This window comes from Pseudorasbora parva, chromosome 4 (assembly GCF_024679245.1).
Source record: "Pseudorasbora parva isolate DD20220531a chromosome 4, ASM2467924v1, whole genome shotgun sequence".
Lineage (NCBI taxonomy): Eukaryota > Metazoa > Chordata > Actinopteri > Cypriniformes > Gobionidae > Pseudorasbora > Pseudorasbora parva.
Genome location: NC_090175.1, coordinates 11,447,351 through 11,460,441, shown reverse-complemented (window position 1 = coordinate 11,460,441; position 13,091 = coordinate 11,447,351). Strand labels below are relative to the sequence as shown.

The window sequence follows — 13,091 nt, the reverse complement described above, 5'->3', positions numbered from 1 at the left end:
TCCTCCAGTCTTCAGTGTCACATGATCCTTCAGAAATCATTCTGATATGAGGATTTGATGCCCAAGAAACATTTATGATTATTATCAATGTAAACAGTTGTTCTGCTTAATATTCTGGGGGAAAAAACAACTTTTTTGACATTTGATGAATAGAAAGTAAAAAAAAACAGCATTTATTTGAGATATAAATCTTTAGTAACATTATAAATGTCTTTAGTCTCACTTTTTATCAATTTAATGCATCCTTGCTGAATAAAATTATAAAGGCTTTATTTTTTTTAAACTTACTGACCCAAACTTTATTAAATATATAAATATATATATTTTATATATATAAATATATATATATTTTAGTGGGAAAAAATAATCGTGATTATCGCATCCAAAATAAAGGTTTATGTTTACATAATATATGTGTGTACTGTGTGCAATTATTATATATATATATATATATATATATATATATATATATATATAGACGCATGCATGTATATATTTAGGAAATCTATGTTATATTTTAATTAGGGCTGGGCAAGTTAACCCGTTATTATCGCGTTAACACATTTAACACCGACAATTATTTTATCACGCATTAATGTAGTCATTTATTATTATATTAAAAACCCGTTGCTCACTGCCTCTGAATACACATACAGACAAACCATGTTCACAGGAGAATACAGCGCTGTCTGTAAGCCAAGGGCTTGGCATTCTTTGTCTGGGACAAATAAAATATTAAAATAACCAGAAACGCAAGAATGATTCAGATTTTTTGTTGTTGTTGTTTTTATTATATTCAATGTAAACAGCGATTGATGAGTGTATCTCTGTCTCTGCTACGTTAACAAGTCGCGTTGAGGCTCGCGCTGCCCGTCTCTTTGTGAGAGACATTCGTAAATAAATCAAAACAAGTGAGCAGCAATATAAACTCACAGAAGAAACATACTGGGGTAAAACTGAGCTTTTAGTAATTGTTGATATTTATGATTTATGATATTGTTAAAGGGTTAGTTCACCCAAAAATGAAAATTATGTCATTAATTACTCACCCTCATGTGGTTGGACACCTGTAACATCTTCGTTCATCTTCAGTACACAAATGAAGATATTTTTGTTGAAAGCTGATGGCTGAGAAAGGCTTCAGAAAGGCCTCCATTGGCATTCAGTACATTTCGACTGACCCACTCACAAGACCCATAAAAGGCACTAAAGACTTCGTTACAAAGTCCATCTCACTACAGTGGCTGTACAATAATTTTACAATGCGACGAAAATAGTTATTGTGTGCAATTAACCCTTAAATGCATAACTGTTTCACCAAACATTCTTACATATTCGGGGTCGTTAGCGACCCGGATCTGTATTTAACATGGATAGACCTGTACCTGTCGCGATAATATATAAAACTCCTGATGTTAGAGTAACACTTACAGAAGAATAAAATAAAACCTATTTCGTTACTACCTTTTGGAGCTTGGAAGGATTCAGTTTGAGAAGATGTTTAATGCAATCATCTGTCCTCGTCAGAGTTCGTTTGCCAGTGTATTCAGCATCTGCCTCATATTCGGGATCTCCAGCATATTCTCCAAACTCATTTTCAATGTCTTCAAAATCAATATTTTGATCACTGACAGCTTCTTGAGCACATCCATCATCAAGAGACAGTGACACTAACATATGATTGTGTTTAGTACTTGCTAGCCATTTCAAGTTTTAGAGATTATAATGATTATTGTTTTGTTTTCTGTCAGAGGTAACTATGAGTGAAACGTCACTTCATCATTGCATATCAGACATTGTCAACTTGTGGAATAAAGGTGAATTGCGGCCTATTTCGTCCTTATAGATTAATTTATCATTGTGCAAAAAAAATATACGTACAATCCTACACACCTCGGGTCGTTAGCGACCCCATACAATTTTGACAAAAAACTAGTGAAAAAACAGGCATTCAATTATAATTCTATTATTTTTTTTCTTGTTATATTGTTTAAAATGGATTGATTGAGGAAAACTAAGAAGGTTGATGTCTAACTTTTAAAAAAATGAGGAGCAGGGTAGTGAATGACATCTCGGGTCGCTAACTATATTGGGGAAAAAACCTACATTGCGATATTGTTTTCCTGCGATATATATTACGATATTATAGCAATTTCACCAGATGAATTGAATAGCTCTATTTGTAAAGAATTAATAATTCTAGGATGATTGGGGTGATTTTGTTGAGGAGTAAATCTGCATAGAAAATAATAAACAAATCACAAGCATAGATAAATACAATAGAACAGAGATCTAAAGAAATGGCTTTGTGTTTTTTAGGTAAACCTAACAGTATTCAAGTACAATGATTGATTAATGAAATATAGATTAACAGTATTCACTATGTAAATAAAATATAATTGATATAATTCATTAATACAATTTATCTTTGTTAAAGCCACAAAAGGGATTTCATCTTTCTCTTTTGTTGTTTGATTAACATTGGTGACACAAACAGCTGCTGGTATATTAGGCTGCTGTCACTTTAAGACCAATGAATGGATCCAATAAAATGATACGCATCCGTTTTCTTTCTTAATTGTTTACAACACATAACCGACTGTCTTTACGGCAATACTTGCTGAGGCTTAAGTTTGCGTGTCCGTTTAAGGATGAGAAAGAGATTTCTGTGTGCATGTCTTGCACTTGATATTTAAACTGACAGGACTTAAAAGCACATGCAAATGATACAGTTTTGCTCTATGATGGTTCAACTTTGTAATTAATCCGCGATTCATGGATCAACTACGGTCCTGCGATGTGACTATTGCAATATCGATGCTAGAAATGATGTATATCGTTAATGTATATGTCCTTATAGCTTTGGAATTATGTAATGACAGCACAGATTAATGTGCAGCTCTATTATATATGAGATTAGTCAGTCTAAACGCCGCCTGTCACAAAAACTGTAAACCCATTGTGAATTTGTTCCTCATTGCAAAGAATATTCCACATATGTGCCGCCACATGGAGTTCTGCAGGGACAAAAGTCTGATGAATCCTAGTAAACCTCTGTTTGAAACATTTCAACTGAGGCAAAAAGTTTAGCTCGACTTTAACTCTCAGTGTGGGCCGTCTTTAACTTACTGACTGGCGAGTTATACAGTTTTTACATATTCCGGATGGATGTGCTGTGACGGACTGAGCATTAATCTAGCTCACATGTGTTAAAAGTACTTTTAACATGCAGATCTATGCAAGAGAGAAAGTCTGACAAAGGGGAGCGAGAGCGAGAGCGAGAGAGGGTCACGTCCCGACTGTCTGGTTGCCCTCAGCAACCAGACATGATGTCATAGGTAGTTTTACATGAACTTCAACAGGAGGGAACTTAAGAAAAAGGATGGACACTATTGGCGATGAAAAGATCAAATGGGTCCCACAGGGATCCACAGATTTTAGAAGTTCAATTAATAACTCCAAACATCAATAAGTCTTGTTTTTCTCTTCAGATACCATCATTGTTGGTTTAACCATTTGTTTTGCCAGGGGAAGCAGTGACGTAAACACAGCGACATTGAGCTCTCTGAGCTGGTCTGTGGTATGAGCGTTCAGAAGTGTGTCCACTGGACTCTAGTGGTTATTCTGGGAACTGTCACACCGATAGAAACGTCACACTTTAGACAAATGAACAATGAAAATTCTGTCAGTGTATTGTTCGCATGGACTGTACTTGCCTTCATGTCATTCCAAAACCACATGACTTTCTGCCTGAAAACAGGAAAAATGTAAAAAAAAAGACTGGAAAAGTGTTTTATGTACACTACCTTTAAATGGTTTGGGGTTGGCGAGTTTTTTGGATGTTTTTGACATGTCAAAATGTTTTTGACATGTCCCTTACTGTTGACATGTCTTCTTTGATGTTTTTTAGAAGTCTCGCCAAGGGCCAAGGCTAGTAATATTGTGAAATAATATTACAATTTAAAATAGTTATAAATATATTTTCAGCATCATTCCTCCAGTCTTCAGCGTCACATGATCCTTCAGAAATCATTCAGATATGAGGATTTATTATGAGTGTTGGAAAAAAATTTTTTTCATAACCTGTGATACTTTTTTATGATACTTTGATGAATAAAAAGGAAAAAAAAAAATACTAATATACACTATACAACAATATACACTACTGGTCAGTAATTTGGGGTCAGTCTTTTTTTCTTCTTCTTTTTTTTTTAAATGTATCAATAATTGTATTCAGCAAGGATGTGTTAAATTGATGAAATTTGAGATTAAAGGAGATTTATATTATTTGAAAATGTTTTTATTTTGAATAAATGCAGTTCTTTTCAACCTTTTATTCATCAAATATATTAGGCAGCAGAACTGTTTCCAACACTCAATAATAAATCCTCATGTCCTAATGATTTCTGAAGGATCATGAGACACTCACGAGGAATGATGCTGAAAATTCAGCTTTGCATCACAGAAATAAATGATCATTTTTGAAAACCAAAATTTTTAAATTGTAATAATATATCACAATATTAAATAAAAAAAATCTGTATTTTTGATCAAATAAATGCAGGCTTGATGAGCAGAAGACACTTCTTTCATAAAACATAAAACAAAATAGTAATGTGTCCAAACGTTTGGCCTGTTCTATATAATATAATTTTTGAAAGCCTGACTACAAAAACAAAAGACTTACCATTAAAAGCAATGTCTTATTATAATTGTATGTAGCCTATATGACAGACTTGAGCTGCACATGTTGACTTAACACTTAGAAACTGATTCCAATCATATTTCAAGTCATTCAAAACCTTCATGGCGAACAGTGCATATCTGAAGCGTCTCAGCTGAAGGAAATAATACATTTATCGGCTTTAATATATTGGATATATGTTCTTATCGGGAACATGTATCGGCCGATCCCGATGCCAATATGGTGGCTGATATATCGTGCATCCCTATTATGAATACCTTCATAATGCCTTATACATAAAGGCTTGAAGTGTTACTGAAACCTTTTGTAACATTATAAATGTTTTTGTCAAGAAAACAAGTGAAGCAAGTTCTTTTTGTGAAGAATTTAATGCTTCCTTGCTGAATACAATTCTTTAAAAAAAATAAAAATAAAATGACCCCCAATGTTTTGAATGTTGTAATTACATTTAAGTAATGATTTGCTGAAAACCCTCCGCTGTAGCCGTTTCCGTCTCTAATCTCATGTCAGTCTATGTATATTCAGATATTGTACATTTGTAACGGCAAACAAAATTCAGCTAAATTTTACCTTTATGTTCCACGGAAGTGAGAAAGTCCTGGGTTTTGAATGACATGGGTGTGAGTAAAACTGACATTTTCATTTATCATGAGTTGGTTAGAAATCCTAGATGTTAGGCAGGAATGTGAGACTGAACTAAGGTTTATTTAGAGTGTGTTCACACTTTGTTTGATTGGATTAAAGCGAACCCCAGTGCGATTGCTCTGTTAGCGTGGTTCATTTAAATAAGCAAGAACGCTGACATCTGAACCCGGGTGTGCACCAAACAAGAGGAAAACATGGGTCTGGATTCGCTTCCAAACGAAATCTGGAGCGGTTCGACTGAAATATGAACGTAAGACAGACAGACCAAAGACATTTTTCTCATCATAGTTGTGATCATTGTACAGGCGTCAGAATGGCATTTCCTCGCAGCAGATCTTCGTTTGTGTGTTTGATGGAGGTTTTGACTCCTTTACACATTTTATAAGCTCTTCAAGAGTTCTCAGCTTGTCAAAATACCATCATATGTAGGCTACACACGTACAAGTGCATTTATCACACAGCATTGTTTTGGATGTTTGATAAGTTCCCTCTTAAAGGCAATACGTCATAAAAGCCGCCCATCAGGTTGTGAACTATGTCTTTAGGTTTGGTATCTTTAAGTGTTAAAATGGCCATCTGAGTGCTAAGCAAACTAAATTAGACCGGATAAACCCAGCCTGATCTGCCGGCGATTTGATTTCGACGCAGCCTGGAAACCTGTGGATTCATTTCTACTGCTTATGTTACACTTTTGCAGCAACCAATCACAGACTGAATCCACCTGGCGCGCTTAACATGAGGACAAATAGAGAAGCGATGGGTCGGTGCCCGTTGATCACGCCTCTTGTGGTCTGATTGGTTGAAGGACTATCCAATTGCGTACAGAGTCATTTGAATAATGCTCGTTTATCATGCCTCTTATGCAGTAGAAAATACAGAGCAGACTCCCCAGACCAATGTTCAATCTTAAATTGAGCTTGGTCTGGTGATAGCCTGATACTAAATGTTTTTTTTTCCATCTGGACCAAATGAACCATGTGAACCGAACTACCAAGTGTGAACACAGCCTTAGTTTGTGTCGGTTGAATTTTTATTGTGACTCACCTTCATTTCCTTTTCTTACAGTCGTGGTTCCTTTGACAAGACTTTTCATGAACACAGACAAAAATCCACAATGAAAACTGGAAATGGAGTCACGAAGCTAAGTATGGAACTTTCCCACATGCCCCCTGTAAAGTCTCACTCTCACACACGCACAAACACACACAAATACACACACATTTCCCGAAACGCTGGCAAATCTGGAAAACTTCAGCATTACCCTGCCAGTCTGGAGAGTTTGGAGAACCATCCAAAGGACTCTCCGCGTCTTTGCCGTGTTCCTGAGGCATCCAGCACATTGACCAATCCCGTTGACCTTTTTTAAATTTGTTCATACATCCGCCAGTCATACGCCATGGTGAGGAAAATCCATTTCTTCCCAGTCAGAACATTATTTGGAAGTTGAACTCATCGAAAAGGGACATTTGAAATGAAACCTGGATGATGTTAATCGCGGACGCATGTGATTGGATGGAGAGACTCGGCGGGAGCCTCTGATTGGCTCCGGATCGGCTGATCTTAGAGACGCCCTCCAGTGCAGTGTGAACTCGACATCCTCTCGCGGTTTACCCATTGACAAGCAATAGACTGTGAGCGAAACAACAGATAACACTAACCGTGTGCAATTCACCTAAACGTATGCACTATATATGATTAATGATAAGGGATGACAGATGCTTTGGCCTTAGATTTGCGATGTGGAAGCTACATGTGTCTAAGGTAAAACACACAGCATAGCAATAGAGCACGCAAACACACATCACAGCACCATACAGACCACTGACGACAGGAATGGGAAGGGTCAAGCACGAGTGACCTGAATGTCAAGCTTGTGGCTCAAAGATCATTTTTCATTTTGTAGTGTTTATGAATCAAAAGGCCAGTGATTTGAGTCAAAAAATCGATCGATTCGAATGATCCAGAGGGTTTTGCCGCATCCATCGATCAAACCGAGTGCTTACGCATCGATATCCGACAGTCGGCCCTCACCACAAGGGCTTCTTCCGCTTTACTTTGCGTTTGGTTTTGCAGTACATTTTTTTTTGGGTGGATGTCATAAAAACTTTCCAAGTCATATTTCACCCTGAAATCCCCAAAAAAGTAATTGTATTGTACAAAAAATAAAACAGAAATATGATGATTTAATTCATTAAAAATTTAAATTACCCCTCCCCCAAATAAAAATAAAACAATTAAATATAAAATCTCATCACCATAATGCATAAATTCTCATCTACTTCTCATGATCATGTTATAATGCAAAACATTTTGTTCATTAAATAATGATTACAATTTGCTTACTTATGGATGAAAATGTGCGTCGTTTTCACAGTGCAAAATATCTCATGATCCAAAAATAGGCTTTTTTTCCCCCTCCAAATTGACTTGGACATGTTATTGCGACATTCGCCCTTTCACTTGTGTTTGTTTTCTGGTTTTGCGCGATTTTAGTTTGCATAACGTAGCCGCTCCGCGGATCGGACCGCATGTTGAATTGTGCTTTCCGAAGTGTTTTTTGTTTTGTTTTTAGAATAACAGATTAAGAACAAACGGACAATCTCTAGTTTCCCTCTTCGAGATTCAGTAACCGGATGTTTGGGGTCGCTAATACGTCGACAGTGCTCGGCCCTTCCTACCGATCGCATTCTCCATCACTTTACAGTTCGTTCATAACTTTCTCATCTCAGCTCAGTTTTTTGTTTCGGTTCACCGGTTCAGCCTGACTCGCAAGACAATCTACGTACGGCTGCCGTTTCATTTAGCCTATCAGTACAGTGGTACACACACACACACACACACACACATGCAAACATTGCACTATGACACACACCTACATTGTTAAAGGACAAAGGGAAGTCTTTAAACTCAAACCCTTCTATTTACAGTATGCAAGTGTACATCATATTTTAATTTTAGATGCACTCAAAACAGAAAATGTCATTTTCAATACAAACACTAGAAACCACTGACCTCACTAAATAACTGGACTGCCTGGCTGTCAATCACACGTCAGGGACTCTGATTGGCTGAGAGCTGACGATTTCATCATCCACTTGAAACACATCAAAGTGCCTCAGTGTCCCCTTTACATGCAATTCAGGGTCTTCACTTCATGTATAAGCTACATAAAGTATGTACAATATGTATCATGGGCTTAGCAAACAACATATGAACAACTGCAAACATCATATTTATAGATATATGTTATCCAGAACATATCATACTGTGTATATATATATATGGACATATGTATAGTTCTTCCGCTGTGAAATTAGCTCTACGGCAGTCTAGTTATTTTCTGATCTTTACCCCGAGTCAGTGAGGTGATCGGAAAAATGTCCAAACATGTTAAACCCTCAAACGTCAGAAGCGCAGGTGTCGAATCGGGTCAGTGCGGACAGATCAAGAACAGACACAAACACACCTTCAGAACAGAAACATATGTATCAGTTTCCTGTTGAAAAGTGTTATTATTGAGAGAAAAAAAGTTCTATGTGGACTGAGCCGTGTGCAATGTGTTGGGTAGATATCTGTGTTTGTCTTCAGATTTTTAAGAAAGCGAAGCAAGTGAAAAAAAGACAAAAAAAAGACAAAAAAAGAGGAGAAAAGCTGAAGTCTGCGAGCTCCTGGACTCTAAACACGAGGGCCACAAAAAGAATCCCAGTCTTTGTAAGCGTTGGGGAATTTCATTTTCATTTTTCATTTATCTTTTTTTAATGTTTTATTTGTAAGCTTTTGTTTTTAAACTATTTCAGGGGTGGGGCTGAAGGAACGATTTTACAAAAGCAAATGTATTACGACAAAAAAGAAAAGAAAATACTGGTGCTTCTGTTACTCATAAGCGAATAATACCACACCAGAACGACTGTTTCTGATGAGACGACTCTCTACTCTCTCTTCTTCTCTTTTGTATTCACTAAGGGGGTTCAGTTTATATATATATATATATATATATATATATATATATATAATATTATTGGTTCTGACAAAAGGCATTTTACAACAACCTTAAGAAAGCAGTGCCCCTTCTTCCTCCTTTAAATGTCCAGGTAAATTCTGCGATCAAGTCATGTCGGAAAGATCGAGTTTATGAGTTCAACGTCGTTACGAGTGGAACACATGGAGCAAAGAACTGATGCAGGGTCTGAACTTGCCAGTAAATTTGCTGTTTTTATTTTAATTTACAAAGGTTGCATATACAAAATACAGTAGTATTGCACAATTGTGAAATCATTTATAATGATTAAGTTCGCTGCAACTTCATAAATTTAATAAAAGCAAAAACACACCTGAGACACATTCTTTATTCGTCATTTTGTAGAAATAGTTGAATTAACTAGAAATATCTGAATTAAATACAAGTTTCCTAGTCTCAAGTCGTATTACTATTGCGAAAATTGGAAATGATTTTGATACCAAAGTTTCTGAGTTGTGCGAGCCATAAACTTTAAATATGGTGGACGGGAGATTGCTGCTGTGACAGCCATTTTAGTTTTTTCCACAACACACCTACATCATCTCGTCTTGCCATTGAAGTCCTAATGAAATCAAAATATACTTTGATAGCACATATTAAAGGTCTTAGGGTGAACAATTAAAGATTGTCGCTGCAATCTTTAATCAAAATGTGAAAAGTAACTTCCGGTCTGGAATGGCGTTCCCTTTCCGACGACGGCAGTTAGTCGGCTTGGGTTTAAAAATGCTTAACCGCACCCCTCCAGCCGTTAGCCTGCTATGAGCAAGAGATGGATTTAAAGTAGTGCTTATTTAGCCTACATATGTCAACATGTTTGTTTTTTACACAGCGAAAAAAGCATTTATTTGACCAAAATTCCCAAAGAGTCAGCAATGGGATGCTACATTTTTATTCTAAATGAAATATCTTAAATACATTCTGGCATTAATAAGATTCACCCAAGAATATATCCTCCATGATTCATATTCTTTCCGACAACAAAGCACTTCTTGCCTATGAATTGGGAAAATCGTATTAAAGCCAAAACGATATTTAGCATCCCATTCATTGACAACCATAAACCATCAGTCATCACACTAGTCAGCTTGCTGACGATACTGGAATTTCGGTCAAATACAAGCTATTTCCGCTTTGTAAAATACATACAATACGCTTCAAATGATTATTCATACATGTAAATATGCACTATTTTAACGACAACACAAGGCTATGTAAAAGTTGTGGAAAAAATGAATAAAGTATACCAGTCGCAGCAGCAATCGTTCTCCCCTCCGCCATGTTTATGGCATGCCCATCTCGAGAAATTGGGTCATAAAATGATCCCTGAGCGTCCAATCTCCGACTAGGAGACTCGTAATTACGATAATCCCGATAGCACGTAAAGGAAGCATAAATACAACCTTGTGTATTTTTTAGGTAAATAAGATACAGCGCCGTCATGTTCCGACCAAAGTGATTCGAACTCACATGACGTCATAATTACAGCTTGCCCGGAGGACTTGAATGCACCAAAACGCCAGATAAATATGCAGAAAAGCATGTCTTGTTTGGAGGAACGGCCATTATTAAGTATCGAGATCAAGAAAACACTAGACTAGAGGGTTCGTCACAAGCAAGCGGTTCACATTCGCTCCCAATCTCGGATTGATTTAGGTGAGATCGTGTTGATGTAAACGTGAGTAGGGTTTTGTTAGTCGTAGTTTAGAGCACACGTGGTTCAGGGCAGTAAAAATCAGTGCGCCGCGGCCGCCCCGTATGGTCCTGGAAACACTTCCTGTATGTAAATGAGCTCCCATAGTGTTCGTGCTGTAGTGTATAGGTGAGCATTTAAAGGTTGTCCCATTCAAAGTGCCTTTTGTTCACAGACACCATCTTGTAAATGATGAACACCCGTCTTTCCTTCTCCTGAGCTTTCTCAAGCCGTATACACAGTATATAGTACTTCACAAAAATGGATGTGATTTCGTTCTTTTTATTGTACAATGATGGATAAAAAAAGTTAAAAGGCAAAAAAAAAAACATGGGTCCCTTTCTCTCTGTACCTCTGTCTTTATCGGTCTCTCGCTCTTGGCACTGTAGATGTCTATCCTTATCTTTCCTCCCTCTCCCTTCTTTGATGAAAAATGTTGAACCTCTTTTTCTCTTGAGCAAGATGTTGTAAACTCTAATGTTATATCCCTGTCTGTATGCTTCACATGTTTATATCATACACATCTCTCCCTTGGGTAAAACGCAGCGGGCTCTGATTGGAAACGGACCCGGGACTGTCCCGCTGACCCCCACCTGAGTCTTGGAAAGCGGTGCGGTCCTGGGTACCAGATATGTTTTGGCTGAAGTTGGAGAGCACTGGACCAGGGGATGCGCAACAGCCCTGTCATGCTTGTTTGTCTTATATTTATTTCAGTTATATTCGTAAAAGTCGCATTGGTAATTAAAGCACCTTTATAGTGGTTGTTTGAGACTAGCTGCTTAAAGAACTTCACTGATGATTTGCACCTTATGCACGGATTTAATCAGGAGACATGATGCACTAAGAATAATGCCAAGCATTGATCCAGATGTGGCGGCAGCTTCGTTGTCAGGTGGCATGTTCAGTTCCAGCTGTAAGTTCAAAAGCAGATGTGCAGTTTTGCAAGCAACATATGAGTCATTATAGCAGATTTTTCAGCAGTGAACAATTTTTGGAGGAAATAGCACAGATGCATAAAGGCCTGGTAACACCAAGGACAATAACTTTAACATTTATCATTAATGATTATAATAAAATTGTAATAATCATTCTAATTCTATGTGAATAGTGGAGTCCACACTCCAACGATAATGACACAGGGACACAGTGTGTGACCCCCCCCCCCCCCTCCCTCCCCCCCCGACCCACATTACCCACTGACAGCCAATCAGATTTCATCCTGCCTCAAAAAGCTTGAGCATTTAACTCAGCAGACACAAAACTGCAGCTCACGCTTTAATAAACAGACTGTTATCGTATGGAGGGTCAATAGTGCCAAAACGGTCGGCCCATTTTAGTTCCACGGCTGCGATACGCTGCGTTTTCCTGGCAACCTGTGCTGGCAAAATACTATTTGGTAAATTAGCCGCACGTTATATCGCACAGACCAAAACAACAAAAGACATTCTGACACCGAATGCACATTTTGAACTGAAACAACTGACTAGCATTGCTTTTCAGAGAAACACGTATGTGAACTTAGCATGTTTCCTTAATATCTGCAAACATATGGTATTTGAATGCTTTAGTACAATCAAAAACTTAGATATAGCACCTTTAAGACATTAGTTGTGGCCCTTTTGGCCTTCCATACTTAACAGACAATTACACGTTAAAAGAGTAATTTCAAACGTTTTGGCCTTTTTGTCCTTCCATATTAATATTAGTTGGCATTAATGCTATAGTCGTCGTTCTTGCTGTGAACAGGCCTTAATTTAGGGTTGCATGAGCCAGTCGAACAACTGCCATTGAGATGCTAGTGTCCCTTTAGACCAGTGTCATCTAAATGAAACTAATCCATTGTTAATGTTTAAATTTCATCTAGTTTTACATGCACTGGTTAGGTTACCCAACTGTTTTCTTGTGAGTCAGTAGCACCAAAATCAGTATTATCGATCATCTCTCATCTATACTTTTTATTAGTCGCATTTATTTATTCAGAATCTGCCCCGACTCGCTCGTGCACATGTATTGCCTATTTAAATATCTAACCG

The 13,091-nt window shown here is 37.3% G+C and overlaps 1 protein-coding gene across 7 annotated transcripts in view; it reads left to right on the top strand.

Annotated features, from left to right (window-relative positions):
- LOC137072893 (nuclear factor 1 X-type-like) overlaps positions 1–8,204 on the top strand; it is a 130,950-nt gene extending 122,746 nt beyond the window's left edge. For all 7 annotated transcript variants that reach the window (XM_067440891.1, XM_067440888.1, XM_067440887.1 and 4 more), the window contains one exon: positions 6,416–8,204. In XM_067440891.1, coding sequence (XP_067296992.1) covers positions 6,416–6,430 — 15 coding nt within the window. In that variant the 3' untranslated portion in view covers positions 6,431–8,204. The remainder of the gene's footprint in view (positions 1–6,415) is intronic.
- The last annotated feature ends 4,887 nt before the right edge of the window (positions 8,205–13,091 follow it).